The sequence below is a fragment of the Ornithorhynchus anatinus genome, chromosome 2 (genome assembly GCF_004115215.2).
Source record: "Ornithorhynchus anatinus isolate Pmale09 chromosome 2, mOrnAna1.pri.v4, whole genome shotgun sequence".
Taxonomy (NCBI): Eukaryota; Metazoa; Chordata; class Mammalia; order Monotremata; family Ornithorhynchidae; genus Ornithorhynchus; species Ornithorhynchus anatinus.
In genome coordinates this window covers 62,237,480-62,259,378 of record NC_041729.1, presented here as the reverse complement: position 1 = coordinate 62,259,378, position 21,899 = coordinate 62,237,480, and the positions used below count along the sequence as shown (strand labels likewise).

Below are 21,899 nucleotides of genomic sequence, written 5' to 3'. Positions count from 1 at the left end.
AGAAGCTGCAGGAGGTACTGAGGAATAGTTGGATGGTATGGGGGAGGGAGCAAAGTAGTGATTCTGCCTGGATCACAAGGCAGCCAGCTGAAGACTCGGGGTACTACCAGCTGCACCCCATTTGGGCCTGCGGGAATAGGGCTGCCTGCTGTTGATAGTGACGGTGAAGTTCACTCCAGAACATCTGAAGTGGCTCGGTCTCTAGGTTCTGAGACTGAGCCCTTGCAATGCGGAATTGCTTCTAGAGCCAGCAGTGTGGTGAGGCCACTCACCCTCTCTGATCCTTGCCGGGGTCCGAGCACCACCGGTGAGCCGGCGGTTAGAGGTGCAGTGCATGGTGATGGGCACGTGAAGGTTTATTATAAGTGGGACCCACTGATGCCCAAAGTGATTTTAGTGGCCTGGCAGGTGGTTGCCGGATCTTCACAGCCCATGTTAGCCAGCCATTTTCCAGGATTCCCACTGGGCTTGTCCACCTCTTGGAAAAACCCTGGGTGGTTCTTGAGCAGGGAATCTTCACCATGGGTGGCACGGCTCCAGCAGGCAGAGGCAGAACCAGGCCTAGAACCCAGGCATAGACTAACAAAGGCAAGGAATAACAGATGTAGAATAACACAGACATAGACTAACACAGACAAACATGGAATAATAAGCTCAATGTGGGCAGGGAATGTGACTGTTTCTGTACGGTACTCTCCCAAGCGCTTAGTACAGTACTCTAGACACAGTAAGCTCTCAATAAATATGAATGAATGAATGAATGAATGAATGAACACAGACAGGAATGAAATAACACAGTTAGACATGGAATAACATAGAGAAGAATATGATTCGACCACCAACGATCCTGCCGTGTCAACCCTTGTACCAAGGTGTCAGGCTGGATGCTAGTTCAGTCCCAACCACATCCTTGGTCTGGGGACAGGCCCGTCAGCTTCTGGAGCTTACTAGTCTTTTATATCAGGTCAACCACTAGAGGAGTGTTTGTTCAGCCTTGCAGAGGTGAGTGCTACCAAGGCTCTATTTGCAGCACCAGAACAGGGGGGATCCTTGCTAAATGGTCTGAGTTTTGATGTTCCAAGATACCCCTCCCTTTACCCTCCCTCCATGGCCCTATGTACATGCTAAAACTTGGGCTGCATGTGGCAACTAAGGATGCCTCCTCCAAAGCAGTGGTCTTTCAGAATGGTCCTCTTCACCCAGCAGGCTTAGTGTGCCTGTATTTCTCGTTATCCATAGTCCTTCAAGGGTTCTGGTGTCTATCAGGGACACAGCCCCTGTCCCCATCCCCCAGCCTTCCTGGGTCCCATGGAGACACGACTCATCACAATCAGTCGACGGTATTTATTGAGCACTTACTGTATGAAGAGCACTGGACTAAGCACTTGGGAGAGTACAATACATCAGAGTTGGTTGGGACATTCCCAGTCCATCTCCCCAGGGAAGGAGCTGCGTGTGGACCTGGGCTGTCCCAATCCTAGCCTGGTCCCTGGGCGGGTTGGCCAGCTCTTCATCCTGTCCACTTGGGTGAGAAACCAAGCCCTTCCGCCCTCTTCAGTGGAGGTGACGAGGACTGGGCAAGGACAGCAGCTGGAGCCAGTTGGAGGATGGTCATGCATCCATTTTGGTAGTGGCCAGCCTGGTCTCCAGCTGTTCTGACCCTATCCAGCATGAGCACGGCTCCGGGCACTTTCATGTGTGGTGTTTTCCGTGCCCAGCCTACCTCCCTCCATTGTGTTCTGTGGTTCAGACACAGTGCCTGTTATTCCCGGGGGCCAGGAAGAGGACGAAGTGGCAACGTAAGAGGTCAGGAGTCCCCCTGCTCTAGGTTCTAGTGAACTGGAGGAGCAGCCCCCAAATTGCCCATGAGACATCTCCTTATGCTATGTGTTTGGTGTCATGCATATAGCATGCTATGTGACTGGGCCCCGGGGGCCACCCCAGGATATGCAGGGGTCTTGACAATGGTGTTCTTCCCCCAGGCTCTGGGACACCAGCGCACTCACAGCCTGAGGGGACCGGCTCGTCTCTGGCCCTCACTCCGAGAACAGGGTCCTTCCACTCCAAAAGCGGTGACCTCCCTGGGACCCAACTTCGCTCCCCCAGCCTCAGCCGCCTACTATGCCGACAGGTAGGTGGCCAGGAACACAAAGACTCCCCAGTCTGTGATCCTCCCCCTGCCCATTCCCTTGTCCGTCCCTCACACCCTCCTCCAGCTCTGACCCTGACCTTCCCCTGGCTCTGATCCAGGAAGAAGTAATTTTAGCAACGGCATGGTGGAATTGAATTCTCCCTTTACTTTTCTGGGTTGTCCCTGCTATTATTCCCCCTTCCTTACTTCATCCTTGTGGGCTCAGGAGTGCTACTGGACATGAAATTCTTCCTGAAGGTAGGGGTGTTGGGGCTGCCCAGTTTTTTTTTCCGGTTTGGGCTGTGCTTTCTGGCATCATCCCTAGGGCTCCCACAGGGGGACTGCCATGTTGGACACTGATCCTCAATCCCTTATATCCACCACCATCCTGGGCTTGTGCGGCCTGGCCCCCAACAATGGCAACCACATTGCCATGGCCACCACGTTGGAAAATTATCCCTGGTCCTCGGCACTGACTGTCTGTGACTGCCAGATGGGACATTGATCTACTGTTCCTTATGACCTCCTCCAATCTGAGATAGTGCAGCCCTGGCCCTGTCAATGGTTGCCTGTGGCTGTCAAGCTGGATGCTCATCCCCCATCTCTAATATCCACCTCTAATCCCTGGCAATGGTAGCTTATGGCCACCATGTTGGAAACTAATCCCCAGTCCCGGCATTGGCTGCCCGTGGCTGCCAGATGGATACTGATCCTTATCCTTGTCACCGCCCCAATCTGAGACAGTACAACCCAGCCCTCTTCAGTGGCTGCCCAGAACTGCCAGGTTAAACACCAGTTCTGGTCACCAGCATTAGCTGCCCACACCTGCCAGGTTGGACACTAATGAGCAGCCCCTTATAGCCACCTCCAATCTGGGTTAGTGTGGCCTGGCCCCCATTAATGGCTGCCCATGGCTGCTGTGTTAAACCTACATCCTCAGTCCCTAAAGCCACTTCCAATCTGGTATAGTGCTGCGTGGCCTCTGGCAATGACTACTCATGGCCAACAGGCTAGACACTTTCCGTATCCCTTATAGCCAACTACCAAATGGGGTAATAATAATGTTGGTATTTGTTAAGCGCTTACTATGTGCCGAGCACTGTTCTAAGCGCTGGGGGAGATACAGGGTAATCAGGTTGTCCCACGTGAGGCTCACAGTTAATCCCCATTTTACAGATGAGGGAATTGAGGCACAGAGAAGTTAAGTGACTTGCCCACAGTCACACAGCTGACAAGTGGCAGAGCCGGGAGTCAAACTCATGACCTCTGACTCCGAAGCCCAGACTCTTTTCCACTGAGCCACGCTGCTTCCCAGCTGGGTAATGCTGGGTAATGCAATCCAGCACCTGGCAATGGCTGTCTAAGACCACCAGGTTGAATGACTTTTCCCAGTCCCTAACGACCATCTTCAATCTGAGTTAGAGTAGCCCACACCCTGGCTGTGGCTGCCCCTGAGTGCCCTGTTAGACACTGATCCCCACTCCCCAACATGGGCTCTCATGTTGTAGCCCCCACCCATCTAGGTTAGTGCAGCTTGACCAACCAAGACACGTGCCCAAGCCCGCAAATATTGGATGCGCATTGCTGGACCCTAGGATTGCTGCTCAGGGCCACAATGTTGGAAAGAAATCCCCGGGGCCCTTATAACTACTTGTAATCTTGGATAGTGCAGGGTGGCCCCAGTCAGTGACTGCCTACGACAACCATGTTGGACACTGATCTGCAGTCAATCAGACAATCAGTAGTTTTTATTGAGTGCTTAGAGCTCACCTCCTTCAAGAGGCCTTCCCAGACTGAGCTGCCCCTTTTCCCTCTGCTCCCTCTGCCTCCCCTCTACCCCCCAACTTCACCTCTCCGCAGCTAAACCTCCTTCTCCCCCCTCTCCCTCTGCTCCTCCCCCTCTCCCTTCCCCTCCCCTCAGCACTGTACTCATCCGCTCAACTGAATATATTTTCATTACCCTATTTATTTTGTTAATGAGATGTACATCACCTTGATTCTATATATTTGCTATTGTTTAAATGAGATGTTCATCCCCTTGATTCTATTTATTGCTATTGTTTTTGTCTGTCTCCCCCGATTAGACTGTAAGGCCATCAAAGGGCAGGGACTGTCTCTATCTGTTACCAATTTGTACATTCCAAGTGCTTAGTACAGTACTCTGCACATAGTAAGTGCTCAATAAATGCTATTGAATGAATGAATGAAAGAGCTTACAATCTAGAGGGAGAGAAAGACAATGTGGTTAATAAATTACAGGTATGTACATAAGTGCTGTGGGGCTAAGGGAGGGGTGAATAAAGGGTATAAATTCAAGTGCTAGGGTGATGCAGACGGGAGTGGCAGAAAAGGAAATAAGGGCTTGGTAGGGAGAAGTCTGCTGGAGGAGATGTGCTTTTAATAAGGATTTGAAGGTAGGGCAAGTGATCATTTGTCGCATGTGAAGTGGGAGGGAGTTCCTGTCCAGAGGGAGGACATAGGTGAGATAGATGAAACTGAGGTACAATGAGGAGGTTGGTATTAGAGGAGCAAAGTGAAAGTGCTGGATTTTAGTAGGGAATCAACAAGGTAATATAGGTGCGGGCAAGCTGATTCAAGTACTGTAAAGTCAATGGTAAGAAGTTTCTGTTTGATGCAGAGTTGGGTGGGTAACATTCTTGAGGAGTGGGGAAACATGTACTGAGCTTTTTTTTTTAGAAAAATGATCTGGATGGCCTAATGAAGTAAGGACTGGGATGGGAAGAGACAGAGGCAGGGAGGTCAGCGAGGAGATTGATGCAATAATCTAGGCAGAATAAGATAAGAGCAGTTTGGATGGAGAAAAAAAGGTGGATTTTAGAGATGTTGCAAAGGTAGAACTGACAGGATTTGGGGGCAGACTGAATGTGATGGGGAATGAAAGAGATGAGTTGAGGATAATGCCAAGGTTACTGGTTCATGAGATAGGGAGGATGATGGTGCTGTCTATGGTGATGAGAAAGTCAGGAGGAGGATGGGGTTTGGGTGGAAAGATGAGGAGCTTTGTTTTGGACATATTAAATTCAAGATGCTGGTGGGACATCCAAGTAGAGAGGGCCTGAAGGCAGGAGGAAATACGAAACTGCGAGAAAAAGTGATATCAGGGTTGGAGATATAGCTCGAGGAATCATCTGCAGAGATATGGTAGTTGAAGCCATGGGAACAAGTGCGTTCTCCAAGGGGGTGTGTATAGATGGAGAATAGAAAGGGACCCAGAACTGAACCTTGGGGGATTCCTACATTTAGCGGGTGGGAAGCAGAGGAGGAGCCCGCGAAAGAGACTGAGGAGCACCCAGAGAGATAGGAGGGAGGAGTACCAGAAGAAGGCAGTGTCAGTGAAACCAAGGTTGGATAATGTTTCCAGGAGAAGGGGGTGGTCAACAGTATTTGAAGGCACTTGAGAGGTCAAGGATTAGGATGGAGTTGAGCTTGTTGGATTTTTCAAGGAGAACACTGATGAGCATTGAGAGGGCAGTTTTAGTGGAATTTAAGAGGGCAGAAGCCAGATTGGAGAGGGTCAAGGAGAGAATTGGAGTGGAGGAAGTGGAGACAGTGGGTGGGGAAGCAGCATGGTGTAATGGATAGAGCAAGGGCCTGGGAGTTAGAAGGTTCTAATCCCGGCTCTGCCACTTGTCTGCTGTGTGACTCTGGGCAAATCACTTTGCTTCTCTGGGCTTCAGTTACCTCATCTGTAAAATGGGTTTTGAAGCTGTGAGCCCTACACGGGACAGGGATTGTGTCCAACCCGATTTTCTTGTATCCACCCCAGCGCTTAATACAGTGCTGGGCTCATAGTGAGCACCTACAAAATACCATAATTTTTTTTAACAACTCACTCAAGGAGTTTGGAGAAGAAGTCACTTAACCTCTCTGTGCCTCGGTTACCTCAGCTGTAAAATGGGGATTAAGACTCTAAGCCCCATGTGGGACAGGGACTGTGTCCAACCGGATTACCTTGTATATACCACAATGCTCAGAACAGTGCTTGGCACATAGTAAGAACTTAACAAATACCATAACAATAATAATAATGATAACATAATAAGAGCTTAACAAATACCACTAAAAAAGAGGTGAGATGTCGGGGGGCAGTGGGTTTCAGGAGAAAGTTAAATGTTTGAAACAACTGGTGAGGGCAGTGGGCCTAGGAGTGAATAAGAAGCAAGAAACAGTGTGGCCAGACAGAAGAGAGGTCAGAGTAAAGCAGGTGAGTATATGCTTGAAATGGACAAGGTCATTCTAATATCTGGAATTCCACCTGCAATACTTTGCAGCTTTGAGCAAAGGAGCAAAGGAAGAAGACTGGTGGAGGAGATCCAGGGCTCCAGGGTGGGTTAGTGGTACAAGATCGGCAGTAGGACATATGACATAGGGATAGGGATAGGGATAGGGGAGTGAGTGAGGACTTTATAAACACCTCCACTCTGGGTTAGTTCAACCGGGCCACCGGCAATGGCTGCCCGTGGCTATTGTGTTGAATGCCCTTCCCCCATCCTCTATAGTCACCTCCATTCTGGAATAGAGCAACCCAGCCCCCACATATTCAATCCATCACTAAATCCTTTCAGTTTAACCCTCACAACATCGCTAAATTCCGCCCTTTCCTCTCCATCCAAACTGCTACCACATTAGTCAAATCACTTATCCTATCCCACCTTGATTACTGTTATCAACCTCCTTGCTGACCTCTCTGCCTCCTATCTCTCCCCACTCCAGTCTGCATTTCACTCTGCTGCCTGGATCATTTTTCTACAAAAGCATTCAGGCCATGTTTCCCCTTTCCTCAAGAACTTCCAGTGGTTGTTAATCCACCTCTGCATCAAACAGAAACTCCTCATCATTGGTTTTAAAGCACTCAATCACCTTTCACCCTCCTTCCTTACCTCACTACTCTCTTACTACAACCCAGCGTACACACTTAGCTCCACTAATGCTGACCTTCTCACTGTACCTTCATCTCGTCTATCTCGCCACCGACCTCTCACCCGCATCCTGCCTGTGGCCTGGAACAACCTCTCACCTCTTATCCAACAAATTATTACTCTCCCCATCTTCAAAGCCTTCAATAAGAAGGCACATCTCCTCCAAGAAGCCTTCCCTGACTAAGCCTTCCTTTTTCTTTCCTCCTCTCCCACTCCCTTTTATGTCACCCTGACTTGCTCCCTTTATTCATCCCCCCACACATCACTTACATACATAGCTGTAATTTATTAATTTATATTATTGTCTGTCTCCCTCTCTAGACTGTAAGCTCTCAGTGAGCAAAAGATGTGTCTGTTTATTGTTATATCATATTCTCCCAAGTGCTTAGTACAGTGAGAAGCATTGTGGCTCAGAGAAGCAGCATGGCTCAGTGGAAAGAGCATGGGTTTGGGAGTTCGAATACCAGCTCTGCCACTTGTCAGCTGGATGACTGTGGGCAAGTCAACTTCTCTGTGCCACAGTTACCTCATCTGTAAAATGGGGATTAAGACTATGAGCCTCATTTGGGACAACCTAATTACCCTGTATCTACCCCAGCGCTGAGAACAGTGCTCTGCACATAGTAAGCGCTTAACAAATACCAACATCATTATTATTATTACAGTGCTCTCTATAGAGTAAGCACTCAATAAATATGATTGACTGACCATTCAATAGTATTTATTGAGCGCTTACTATGTGCAGAGCACTGTACTAAGCGCTTGGAATGAACAAGTTGGCAATAGATAGAGACAGTCCCTGCTGTTTGACGGGCTTACGGTCTAATCGGGGGAGACAGACAGACAAGAACAATGGCAATAAATAGAGTCGAGGGGAAGAACATCTTGTAAAAACAATGGCAACTAAATAGAATCAAGGTGATGTACATTTCATTAACAAAATTCATAGGGCAATGAAAATATATACAGTTGAGCGGACGAGTACAGTGCTGAGGGGATGGGAAGGGAGAGGGGGAGGAGCGGAGGGAAATGGGGGGAAAAGAGGGTTAAGCTGCAGAGAGGTGAAGGGGGAGTGGTAGAGGGAGTAGAGGGAGAAGAGGAGCTCAGTATGGGAAGGCCTCTTGGAGGAGGTGAGTTTTAAGTAGGGTTTTGAAGAGGGGAAGAGAATCAGTTTGGCGGAGGTGAGGTGGAAGGGCGTTCCAGGACTGCGGGAGGACATGGCTCGGGGGTCGACGGCGGGATAGGCGAGACCGAGGGACGGTGAGGAGGTGGGCGGTGGAGGAGCGGAGCGTGCGGGGTGGGCGGTAGAAAGAGGGAAGGGAGGAGAGGTAGGAAGGGGCAAGGTGATGTAGAGCCTCGAAGCTTAGAGTGAGGAGTTTTTGTTTGGAGCAGAGGTCGATAGGCAACCACTGGAGTTGTTTAAGAAGGGGAGTGACATGCCCAGATCGTTTCTGCGGGAAGATGAGCCGGGCAGCAGAGTAAAGAATAGACCGGAGCGGGGCGAGAGAGGAGGAAGGGAGGTCAGAGAGAAGGCTGGCACAGTAGTCTAGCCGGGATATAACGAGAGCCCGTAGCAGTAAGGTAGCCGTTCGGGTGGAGAGGAAAGGGCGGATCTTGGCGATATTGTAAAGGTGAAACCGGCAGGTCTCGGTAATGGATAGGATGCGTGGGGTGAACGAGAGAGACGAGTCAAGGATGACACCGAGATCGCGGGCCCGAGAGACGGGAAGGATGGTCGTGCCATCCACGGTGATAGGGAAGTCTGGGAGAGGACCGGGTTTGGGAGGGAAGATGAGGAGCTCAGTCTTGCTCATGTTGAGTTTTAGGTGGCGGGCCGACATCCAGGTGGAAACATCCTGGAGGCAGGAGGAGATGAAGGGACTAATAACCACCTCCAAAGTGGGACAGTGTAACTGGCCCCCACCAATAACTGCCCGTGGCCCCCATTTCGAATGTACTTCCCCTGTCACTTATAACCGCTTCCGAACTGAGTTAGTGCAACCAGCCCCCCAGCAATTGAAACCTGCGGCTGCCACACTGGACCCCATTCCTTGGCCATTATAGCCACCTCCAATCTGAGATAGTGGGACCCAACCCTACGCAATAGCTGCCCATGACCACCATCTTAGATACTGATCCCCGGTCACCAGCAGCAGCGTGGCTCAGTGGAAAGAGCGCGGGCTTTGGAGTCAGGGTTCATGAGTTCGAATCCCAGTTCTGCCACTTGTCAGCTGTGTGACTGTGGGCAAGTCACTTAACTTCTCTGTGCCTCAGTTCCCTCATCTGTAAAATGGGGATTAAGACTGTGAGCCCCACGTGGGACAACCTGATTCCCCTATGTCTACCCCAGCGCTTAGAACAGTGCTCGGCACATAGTAAGCGCTTAACAAATACCAACATTATTATGATTGCTGGAAACCAATTCGCAGTCCCTTATGTTATCGACAAATAATGAGTGCAGGTTCATTTAGTCGATGAAGAGACAAAAGACTCCGAGAGAACGGGTCAAAGAACAGAACGGTAGGAAAGTGGCGAGCATCCCATTCACCCCGGTGGGTGAACTGCAACACCCCAATCGGAGGCTGCCCTGCCAGCTTTATTGATAATCTGATGCTCGCGCAGGGTGCCAGATCGGGCCTAGACACACCTATTGGCAATAGCCAATCAGTAAGCACTTCTGCATCCAACCTCTGTGCCCGATCGGGGCTAGACACACATAGGAACAGCAGCTAATCAGTAAGCACTTCCGTGATCGCATGCCACCTGACCGGCCCACGAGCTTGTGAAGTTAGAATGGGTCACATGCCATGAAGGAGCCATCTTGCAGTTCAACTGATGTGGTTCACATGAGACGGACTCCAAGTCGGCCTCACCTTCGCCATCTTGGGGTTGGCCTCACTATCACAGTCCGCAGCACTTATAACCATCTTCAATCAGGTTAGGGCAGTCAAGGGCCCAGCAATGGCTGGCCCACAGCCTCCATGTTGTATGTGCATCTCCCAAACCTGGGACTGGCTGCCCATGGCTGCCATGTTGGACACCTATCTAAGGTTTCTTACAATCATCTTCAATCTGGGATAGTGCCGCTCAACCCCTGGCAATGGCTACCAGTGACTGTCATGTTGGACACTGCTCCTCGGTCTCTTGTAATGACCTCCAATCTGTGTAAGTTCAGCCTGGCCTGCAGAATTGCCTGCCTATGACTCCCATGTTAGATGCTAGCCCCACTTCCTTAAAACCCCCTTCAATCGAAATCCCCTGGTCCACAGCGTGGGCTGCCTCTAGTGACTATTTGGATACTGATTTCGGGTCCATTATAATCATCTCCATTCAGAGATAGTACACTCCAGGCCCCAGCAGTGACCTCCAATGACCGCCACTGATCCCAGGTTCCTAGCATCGGCTGCCATGTGGGACACTGCTCCCCATTCCTTTATAAATGTGTCCAATCTGGGATAGTGCAGCCCAGCCTCCAGTAATTGCTGCCCTTGGTCAGTTCAGTGCTCTGCAAACAGTAAGCACTAGAAAATACCATTGATTGACTGACTGAGTATTTAACAACTCCCAAGTCAGGGCTTTCAAAGTGTCTTTGCTTAGAAGCATGATCTGGTGGAAAGAGTCCAGGCCTGGGAGTCTGGAGACCCATGTTCTAATCCTGGCTCCGCCACTTGCCTGCTGTGTGGCCTAGGACAAGTCACTTCACTTCACTATGCCTCAGTTTCTTCCTCTGTAAAATAGGGAGTCAAAATATGTTCTCCCTCCCACTTAGTCTGTGAGCCCCATACTGGGACAGGGACTGTGTCTGACCTGATTATGTCATGTCTGCCCCAGGACTTAGTACAGTGATGGCACATACTATGCACTTAACAAATAGCACGGTGATCAGTACTATTTACAATAATAAATCAGAGTCAAAGATGCCAGGAAAAGTTCCACTATGGAAACGTTATAATCCTTTTTAGGAAAGCAGCATGGCCTAGTGGATAGAGCCCAGGCCTGGGAATCAGAAGGATAAGCGTTCTAATCTCAGCTCTGCCACTTGTCTGATGTGTGACCTTGTGCAAGTCATCTCACTTCTCTCTGTCTCAGTTATCTCATAAGTAAAATGGGGACTAAGACTGGGAGGCCAGTGTGGGACAGGGACTGTGTCCAACCTGATTAGTACAGTGTCTGGCACATAGTAAGCGTATAACAAATATAAACACATAACAAATACCTCAATTATAATGTTGGAGGCGTATCCTTGATCCTTGGCATTAGCTCTCCTTGTCTGCCATTTTTGACACTTATCCCCAGTTCCTTATAATCCTTTTCAAAATGGGATCCTGGGACCCAGCACCCGATCATGGCTGCCCATGGCTGCAGAAGTTGAATGTGCTTCCCTGATCCCTTAGAACCACCTCTAATCTGGATTCGAGTGGTCCTAGCCCCAAGCAATGGGCACCCAAGGCCACCATGTTGGATACCGAACTCCGATCCCTACAGCTTCCTCTGAACTGTCTTAATGAGGCCTAGCCCCCAACAATGGCTACCAATAGTTGCCATATTGGATGCACATCCCCAACATTAACCACCCACATTTGCCATCTTTCATGCTGATCCCTAGTGCTTACCTCCCAGTAATGGCTGCATATGACCACTATATGAGTTGCTCATCCCCAGTCCTTCACACTGGACACCACATTGGTCATTGATCACTGGCTTTTATGGCAACTTCTAAAATAGGATATGCTGATCCTATCCCCGGCATTGGCTGCTGACTGCAGTATTGACAGTGATTCCCAGTCCCTGGCACTGGCTGCTGATAGCTGCCATTTTGGAAAATTGCCCTCAGTCCTTATAACCACCTCCAATCTAGGATAGTTTGGTCTGGCCCCAGCAATGGCTTCCCAAAGCCAACAAGTTAGGACAGTCCCAATCCCTGGCATTGGCTACCTTCATCTGCCGTGTTTGATCCAAAACTATCTTCAAAATGGGACAGTGTGGCCTGGAACATAGCAAAGGCTACTCATGACCACCATATTGGATGCTCATTCCTGGTCCCCAAATTGGTTGCTCATGGTTGCCATATTGGAAACTAATCCTTGGCCCCTTGTAAACATCTCCAGTCAGGTTGAGTGTGGCCAGACAATGGCTGACAATGGCCATCTTGTGCTATACTCATTTCCAGTCATTGGCACTTGCTGCCGTGTTTGTCACTGAACCCCGGTCCCTTATTACCATCTTCCAAATGGGAGAGTGCAGCCAGGGCCATGGTCATGGCTGCCAATGACCAACATATGTGCTTAACCCTGGTTCCTGACACTGGTTGCCCTTGACTACCAGGTTGGACGGTTATTGCCAGTCCTTTGTACACATCTCCAATTTGGGATAGCGAGGCTCAGGCCCGAGCAATGGCCACCTGTGATCAGAGTGTTAGACACTGATTCCTGATCCCCAGCAACTGGCTGCCTCTGATTGCTATTTTTATACTGATCCCTAATCCCATATAACTATCTCCAATCTGAGTTAGTGCCCCTTGGCCCCCTGGAAATGGAAGCCCGTGACTGCCATGTTGGAACCTAACCCCCAGTCCATTATAACCACCTCCAATCTGAAATAGTGCAACTTGGCTCCCAGTAATGGTGGCCTATGACCATCATGTAGGATGCTCATGTCTGGTCCCCACCACTGACCCCCATGGAGAACTCCAATCCTCTGTCCCTAATAACAACCTCCAATCTGGAACAGTGTCACCCCTCACCTTGAGCTGCAGGTTTTTTGAGGCCTCGGGCTGGCAATGTGATCAGGAATGCCCTGCAGGTCAGGGTCCCTGCAGGGCCCATTGCTTCCCCACATGTCCTTGTCCCTGTGTCCACCACTTCCCCTCATATCCTCATCCCCATACCCACCACCTCCCTTCGTGTCCTCGTTCCCTCATCCACCCCCTCGAGGCCATATCCATTGCCTCCCCTCACATCAACGTCCCCACATACTCTCCTCCCTCGCACCCACCACCTCCCCTCGCGTCCTCGATCCCATGTCTAGGGGTTCCCCTTTCGTCTGTGTTCCCATGTCAGCCGCCTCCCCACATATCCGCCACCACCTTTCATATCTTCATCCCTGCCTCTGCCATCTCCCCTCGTGTCCACTTCCCCACGTCCGCCTTCACCCCTGGTCTCTGTATTCCCATGTCTACCACCTCCTCTTGTGTCCACATCGCCATGTCGACCACTTCCCCATTTCCACAGCCCTGTGTTTGCATTGCAGGAGGCCGTGAGGACCGACTCGGTGGATGGCTTACCGGCTGAATGTGAAGAGGACCCACTGGGATGCCCCGCTGAGGACAAACCACTCCCCTCCCCGCCAAGGGCCTCTTCTCCTGGGTCGGCTGAGATCCCCATACACCCGCACCCCTCCAGCCCCCAAGGCGAGCCGTGCGACCTGGCGGATGAGGAAGTCAGCCACATTAACAGCGCGGCGCGGGCGCGCGGGGTTCCAGGGCCAGCCAGGAGCCACTCGGCCTACACCTCCCCAGGCCCTGGCCCCCGGGCTCCCGGCCCTACCTCCAGCACCAGTGCCGGCAGCCTGGCCCAGGGCCCTGGGCATGACCGGGACTTGCGCAAGTTCTACAGCGTCGATGCGCATGGCTTCCTGGACCAGCCCGGCTGGGCCGGCGACCAGCGGCGCCACTCCATCGAGATTTGCCCGGCCCGACCTGAGACCCCCAGCCCGTCCCAGCCCGAGGCAGACCCCGCACCTCCTGGTGGCCGGCGCAAAAAGAAGATGAGCCCGCCTTGCATCGCCATCGACCCTCCCGGGGGCAGCCGGGAAGGCGGTCCCCAGCGCTCCCTGGTGACACCGGGGGCGGCACCCATGGCGGCAGAGGCCAGCACTATGCTGAGGCGGCGGACCCCGTCCTGGGAGCCTGGTGCCCCCCGGGGCCCAGCGGACCAGGCCGATGCCCCACCCGGGGACCTGCTGCTGCTGCTGCCGCCGACCCGAGCCTGCCGCTGGGAGCGCCTGGCCGTCCCCCACTCGGCCTTCGAGTCACCCGTCCCCGGCACGGGGGACCGCTCCTCCGAACCCTGGCCCGGGGCACCCTCTGACAGGAGCCAGGAGACTCCGCCCAGGAGTCCCCACCCTGAGACACTGCCCCCAGATGGAGGCGGGGCCCGGCCTGCATAACCAATGGGGCGGGGCCTGGGAAGGACCTGCCACAAGGAGCGGCCCAGAGAACGGACAGAGCACAGGCATCGGGGCCATCCAGGGGCGGGGCAGAGCGCAGGCTTCGGGGCCGACTGGGGCTGGGCAGGGCGTAGGTGTCGAGGCCGTCCGGGGCAGGATGCCCAACCCCGAGGGGCGATGCCCAGTCCGGGGAGCAGGAAGAGGCAGAGGACGTGGCCAGGGAGCCCCAGCCTGGGCTTGGACAATTTTCTAGAGAATAATGATGTTTTGCATTCTCGCCGGGCTCCACGCTGGGGGCATTTTCCAGTGTTGCACACGGGGATCGTCCCGCTGACTCTTGGTTTTTCCTTAGGATTTCTCTTTCTTTTCCATTCATTCCCCCCGATGCCCAATCCCCTTTCCCTCATCTCCATCCCTTGGGGGCAGGCAGCCTCCACCCAGCAGCAGCTGCAGCCATCATATTTATTGAGACCCCACTGGGGATGGTGCCCTGTGCTAAATGGTTGGGCAAAACAAAACTAATCAGGGACACGGGTTCCCTGCCTGCAAGGAGCTTACGCTCCAACAAGGCTGCTCTGGGCTTTTGAAAGCAGTTGACAGTGCAAGCCAGAGCTATTGAACCAAAGCCAGGGCTGGAACAAATTCTCACCCTCTCGTTCTCCTCCTGAAGCCCTCTGTTTTGACCCTGTCTTCTCCCAAATTGAATTCGGGTCCTTGGAGATGGAGCGGGGTGGGGTGGAGTGGTGCACAACAATCAGAGGACGGCACAGAAGGTCGGGGGCCACCATGGAGGGGAATGGGAGCAGTCCAGAAGACGTGGCGTGAATGTGCCTGAGACCTGTGTAGGGATGGAATTCTGCCTCCCTCTGAGACAAAGATGTTTCAGCTGGGGAGGGGAGGATTTAGCAGAATTGTGACTGGCCAGGAACAAGGATGCCAGCGTTTCAACTAAGTTCTGAGCACTTCCTGAGAGCACTGAGAGCACTGAAAACACTGTGCCAAGCTCTCGGGGGAGTACAATAGAGTTAGTCATCCCATATATAGTGTTTATAGGGCAGAACACTGTGCTCAGTGCCTGAGAGGGAACAGTAGAGATAGAAGACACTGTCCCCATTCTCAAAGCCATGATCCACGTCCTTCAGAGCCTGGGGTTTTGGCGGGGGGGGGGGGCATAGGGGAGAAGCCCTCCACTAGGGGACCCCCAAATTGAACAAGGAAGAAGACCCGAGGCCCAGCCCATTGAGACATCTTTGCTCTGAGAAACTTGGGGTGCCCGTTTCCATCCCATGTGGAGGGACCAGCGGATCTAGCCCGCCATCCAGTGAAGAGACTGCCCCCTCCCCCACCGCCTTGCGCTGTTACCCGTCCCCCTGACTCACATTTACGCTCTCATGTACTATCTAGGGTTTCCTCTGCATATTCATTCTGCATCGACAGTGTATCGCGCGCCGCACGTATTAAACTGTACAAGCTGGAGGTTCTGTCTGATTCTCCCACCGGGGCTATTCCTGTTGCTTTCTAGGGCGAAAGTAATGACTGAATGGAGCTGACTTCTCAGCTGGCTAGGGCTGGTTCTGAGGGTGGCGGGGCAGGCTCCAGGTTCATGAGAAATGAGTGGCTGTCTCAAGGTGCTGCACAGAGGGAGAGGAGAGGTGTTTAGGATTTCCCAAAGAGGACCACCCCACTGCCCTTCTCAAGGATAATGGCCACATGGCTTTCCTCAAAGATGATGGCCCTCTTGCTCTTCTTAATTGGTCATTTTCCAAGATGGTCGTTTCCTGGTCCTTCTCAAAGATGATGTCTTCTAAAACATAGAGTCTGCTGTGCATGAAGTCTACTTGGCCCTCCTCAAAATGGCAGCTGTTAGTCCCTTCTCAATGACGATGGCCAACTGTCTTTTCAAAAAGGGGCTGCTGCCTGCCTCTTTTCAAAGGTAGCTGGGCCCTTTCCAAAAATGGCCACACTGCTGACGTTCTCAAACAAAGATGATGACAGAACAGCCATGGTCCATTAACGGGACACCAGTCGAAGCCTCCTAGCCAAGCGGCCTGGGGACTGGCTTTTGAGGTGGGGGCAGGGTTGGTGGAGAAGTGTTCACCTGCACACATGCTAATATTGTGTTGCATGGTGTCCCTGGACTGACAATCTGCAGCATGAGAAGAGTGACGTTTGAAGCCCTCCAAATCAGGACAGACAGATGTTCAAAGACAGCACTGGAGAGCAAAGGGGACACCCCACCCCCCCAATTAGGAGCAGAGGCAGGACCCAAGGGGAGTGTGGAGAGGGTGTAGGCAGTTGAGCTAGGCAGCAATGAAATATGGCAACCGGACAGGAGGAGAGTAACCTGGCTGCCTGGAGGGGAGCTACCCCCAGGGCTGATTATTTGCTTGTAGTCAGAGCTGCCAAGGTTTGGTGGAAGTCTGGAGGGGTGACAGTCTGGGGTCACGGGAGATGGATGCTGCCAATGGCCCCGGCCAGCCTGTCAGCCCATCACTGGACAGAGATGAGGGGTTGTTGTCCACTGGGCCCCCCAGTGCCTCCCCTCCTGGCCAGGGCTCTGCTAACAGCAGGGCCGGGGCAGAGCAGCTCCCCAAGCTATGCGACCTGCCAGAAATGGCCAGGAGCTGTGGTGCCCCTAGGAGGGAACAGACAGAGGGTCTCCAGCCTCCCATTCTGCCCTAAAGCTGGAGCCCCTGGGGTAGGTCCCTCCCCAGGACCCCAGGCTGATCAGGGTAAGGGCAGCGGTACTTACTGAGAATCCACAGAGGGCCAGGGAATGGATTGAGCTCCTTGGGGAGGAAGGGTCCAAAGGATTCATGAGACTCATTTGCTGCCCACAAAGAACTTCCACATTCATGGGTGAGACAGATATTGCTCACACTGAGTACTCATTCATTCAACCAATCATATTCATTGAGTTCTTACTATGTGCAGAGCACTGTACTAAGCACTTGGAATGAACAATTCGGCAACCAATAGAGACCATCCCTGCACATCAACGGGCTCACAGTCTAAACGAGGGAGACAGACAACAAAACAAAACAAGTCATCAGGCATCAATACCATCAAAATAAATAGAATCATAGATATATATATATACAACATTAATAAAATAGAGTAATAATATATACAAATAGGCACAAGTGCTGTGGGGAGGAGAAGGGGGAAGAACAGAGGGGGAGTGTAGGGGGAATGGGGAGGGGACGAGGGGCAGAGGGAAAAGGAGGGCTGAGTCTGGGAAGGCCTCCTGGAGGAGGTGAGCTCTTAGTAGGGTTTTGAAGAGGGGAAGAGAGCTAGTTTGGCAGATGTTACGAGGGAGGGCATTTCAGGTCAGTTGTAGGACGTGGGCCAGGGGTCGACGGCGGGACAGGCGAGAACGAGGCACCATGAGGAGGTGAGTGGCAGAGGAGTGGCGTGTACAGGGTGGGTTGTAGAAGGAGAGAAGGGAGGTGAGGGAGGAGGGGGCCAGGTGATGAAGAGCTCTGAAGCCAAGAGTGAGGAGTTTTTGCTTCATACAAAAGTTGATAGGCAACCACTGGAGGTTTTTGAGGAGGGGAGTGACATGCCTAGAGCATTTCTGTAGAAAGATAATGCAAGCAGCAGAATGAAGAATAGACTGGAGAGGGGAGAGACGGGAGGATGGGAGATCAGAGAGGAGGCTGATGCAATAATCCAGTCAGAATATTATGAGAGCTTGTACCAGCAAGGTAGCAGTTGGGATGGAGAGGAAAGGGTGGATCTGGGCAATGTTGTGAAGGTGAGATCGGCAGGCTTTGGTGACAAATTGGATGTGAGGGGTGAACGAGAGAGCAGAATCAAGGATGACCCCAAGGTTGCAGGCCTGTGAGACGGGAAGGATGGTAGTGCCATCCATAGTGACGTGAAGTCAGAGAGAGGACAGGGTTTGGGAGGAAAGATAAGGAACTTGGTCTTGGACTGAGTATTACTCATAATACCTAGTAGGCTGAACACTTGATGATCCTAACAAATATGGCTTAAAAAGGATAAAAAGGAATTAGTATGTAAATTTGGAGACAGTGGATCACAATCACTTTTCCACATATATCCATGATGCTGATGATGATGCAACAATAAGCTACTGAACTCCTACTGTATGCAGAGCACTATGTGGAGTGCAGAGGAGAGTAGAGGTAGATGTGATCCTTGTCTTCAAGGAGTTTATACTCTACTGTGAAAACAGCACTGAGTTGAATGTAGGAGAGAGTAGAGTAGAGCTAGGCCAGGATGGGTTGCCTGGAGGCCCAGGGTGGGTGGGGGGGCAGGGAAACACGGAAGGGATTATTATTAGTGCATCTACCGACTCCACTGTGCTCATTCAGAGCTTAGTCCCATGTTCTGCACACAGGAAGTGCTCAATACATACCATGGATGGGTTGATCGACTGACTGGAAGAGGAAAGTAAAAGATATGAGAAGTGGCATGGCCTAGAGAAAGGGCCCAGGCCTGGGAGCCCTAACCCTGGCTCTGCCACTGGCTTGCGGTGTGACCTTGGATGAGTCACTTCACTTAATCTTTGCCTCATTCTCCACATCTGTAAAATGGGGATAAGATACCTTTCCTTCCTTTCCCTTAGACTGTGAACTCCATGTGGCACAGGGACTGTGTCTGTTCTGTTTATCTTGTATTGACTCCAACCTTTACCACATAGCTTTTTACAAATATCCAATAATCATCATACTAGTAGTTACCACTAATATTACTATTACTACTAAAAAAACTCCAGCCCCCAAATCATAAAACTTGCCCAGTCCCATGCCAACCAGGATGCCAACATGGTCTTGTAGGCTTTTCCACCTGCAGCCCCAAGAATGGGAGAGTGAGACTTCCGAGCTGCACCCCACCACGTCTGACTGTGGTTCCTCCCGTGACCTCCTTCCCTCTTCCCTCCCTTTCCTTCCTGGCCCTTCCCTTTACTTCCTCTCTCCCCTGCCCTTCCCCTGCCTCCCTTCCCTACTCTCTCCTAAATACAAGATGATCAGGTCCCCTGTGGGGCTCACAGTCCAGAAGCAGCGTGGCCTCATGGATAGAGCACAGACCTGGGAGTCAGAAGGACCTGGGTACTAATCCCGGCTCTGCCACTTGTCTGCTGTGTGACCTTGGGCAAGTAACTTAACTTTTCTGTACCTTTATTATCTCACCTGTAAAATGGGGAGTAAAACTGTAAGCCCTATGTGGGACAAGGACTATGTCCAATCGGTTTAGCTTGTATCTAGCTCAGCACTTAGTAAAGTGCCTGGCACATAGTAAGCACTTTACAAATACCATAAAAATAATCCAAGTTCAAAGGTGATGCAGAAGGGAGAGGGAGAAGGGGAAAGGAGGGCTTAGTTGGGGAAGGCCTCTTGGAAGAGATATAATTTTGTAAGACTTTGCAGGTGGGGAGACTGATCTGTACATTAGATACAGATATGTACCCTTTAAGCACTTGAGTCTCACCCCATCCTCAGCCCCACAGCACTTACGTCCATATTCTCATACTCTATTTCCCCTATCTAAGTTATTGTCATGTCTGTCTCCCCCATTAGACTATGCTCCTTCCAGGCAGAGAATGTCTATCGGCTCTGTTGTACTGCACTTTCCCAAGCTCTTGGTACAGTGAGCTCCATGTGGGCCATGGATTGTGTCCAACCTGGTTAGCTTGTATACAGTGCCTGTTGCATAGTAAGTGCCTAAAAAATACCATTAGAAAAAAACAACTGCTAGAGTGATGCTGAAGGAAGAGAGAGTAGAGGAAAAGAGCGCTTAATCAGGGAAGCTCTCCAAGAGGAGATGTGATTTTAATAAAGTTTTGAAGTTGGGGAGAGTGACCATTTGTCAGATAGGAAGGGGGAGGGAGGTTGTTGGCGAGTGATGGATGGCGAGATAGATGAGATCAAGGTACAGAGAATAAGTTGATATTAGAGGAGCAAAATGTGCAGACTGAGTTGTAGTACTGTAGAGAAGCAGCATGGCGTAGTGGATAGAGCACAGGCCTGGGAGTCAGAAGGTCATGAGTTCTAATCCTGGCTCCACCACTTGTCTGCTGTGTAGCCTTGGGCAAGTTACTTCACTTCTCAGTGCCTCAGTTCCCTCATCTGTAAAATGAGGATTGGAATGGTGAGCCCCATGTGGGACAGGGACTGTGTCAAACTTGATTTGCTTGTCTCCACCCCAGTGTTTAGTACAGTTCCTGGCACACAGTAAGCACTTAACAAAAACCATCATTAATATTAGTAGTAGTAGGAAATCAGTGAGGTAAGATAGGAGGGGTCGAGCTGACTAAATGCTTTAAAGCTGATGGTAAGGAGTTTATGTTTAAGTAGAGGGGCAAGCACTGGAGGTTCTTCATTCATTTACTCAGTCTTATTTATTGAGCAGAGAACTGCACTGTTCTAAGCACTTGGGAGAGTGCATTATAACAATAAACAGACACATCTCCTGCCCATCAAGAGGGAGGGAGCTTATAGTCCATGTCCGTCTGGGTTATTCCATGTCTATCTGTATTTCATTTCTATGTTCATTCATTCAGTCATCAAATCAATTGTATTTATGGAGCACTTACTATGTGTAGAGCACTGTACTAAGTGTTTGGGAGAGTGCAGAACAACAATAAACAATCACCATTCCCTGCCCACAATGAGTTTATTATTCCATATCTGTGTTAGTCTACATCTGTGTTATTCTACGCCTGTTATTCTTTGTATTATTCTATGTCTGCATTATTCTATATCTGTATTGTTCTTTTCCTGTGTTAGTCTATGTCTGGGTTATTCTATGTCTCCAATGTACTATGCCTGTCAGTATTATTATATGTTTGTCAAGGTTATTCTATAGATGTCTGTGTGGTTCTATGCCTATTCATGTTATTCTATGGATTTCTTTGTCATTCTATGCCTGTCCCCGCTATTCCATGTGAACATATTGGCCCAGAGTTGGGGTTGTGGGGTTATTATAGGATGGAGCCGGGGGGAAGGAGGGATGGTGAGCCAGTGGAGAGAGTCTGGCTCTGTGACTAGGGAGACCTGGGTTCTAGGCCTGGTTCTGCCTGCTGGAGCCTTGCACCCATGGCAGAGTTTTCCCACCACGGTTTCCTGGGAGCTTTTCCAAGAGGTGGATGAGCCCAGTGGGAGTTCTGGAAAATCACTGGCTAACGTGGGCTATGAAGAACGTGGCTGTTACGAGGCAACCACCCCCCGGGGCGCTGCAGTCACTTTGGGCATCAGTGGGTCCCACTTGTAATAACCCTTCATGTGCCCTTCACCATGCACTGCACCTCTGCCCGCCTGTTCACCAGTGGTGCTCAAGCCCCAGTGGGAACACAGTGGGCAAGAATCAGAGAGGTTGAGTGGCCCCACCACACTGCTGGCTCTAGAAGCAATTCTGCCATGCTAGGGCTTGGTCCCAGAGCCTAGCGACCGAGCCTCGTCTGATGTTCCAGAGTGAACTCTACCATCATTATCACCAGCAGGCAGCCCTGCTCCCGCAGGCCCAATATGGGATACAGCTGTGGCACCCCGAGTCCTCAGTTGGCTGCCTTGGGATCCGGACAGGATCACCACTCTGCTCCCTCTCCCATTCCATCCATCTATCCCTCCCTCCCTTCCACGGCTTCTTCCAAGTTTGAGGCCTCCCTAAGACCTGAATAGAGAGAATCCCCACCA

General features: G+C 51.2%; 1 protein-coding gene across 1 annotated transcript in view; it reads left to right on the top strand.

Moving 5' to 3' along the window:
* CACNA1H (calcium voltage-gated channel subunit alpha1 H) overlaps positions 1-15,714 on the top strand; it is a gene marked incomplete at its 5' end in the record, with an annotated part of 219,303 nt that extends 203,589 nt beyond the window's left edge. The window contains 2 exons of the mRNA XM_029057244.2: positions 1,983-2,131; positions 13,321-15,714. Coding sequence (XP_028913077.2) covers positions 1,983-2,131; positions 13,321-14,238 — 1,067 coding nt within the window. The remainder of the gene's footprint in view (positions 1-1,982; positions 2,132-13,320) is intronic.
* Between the last annotated feature and the right edge of the window lie 6,185 nt (positions 15,715-21,899).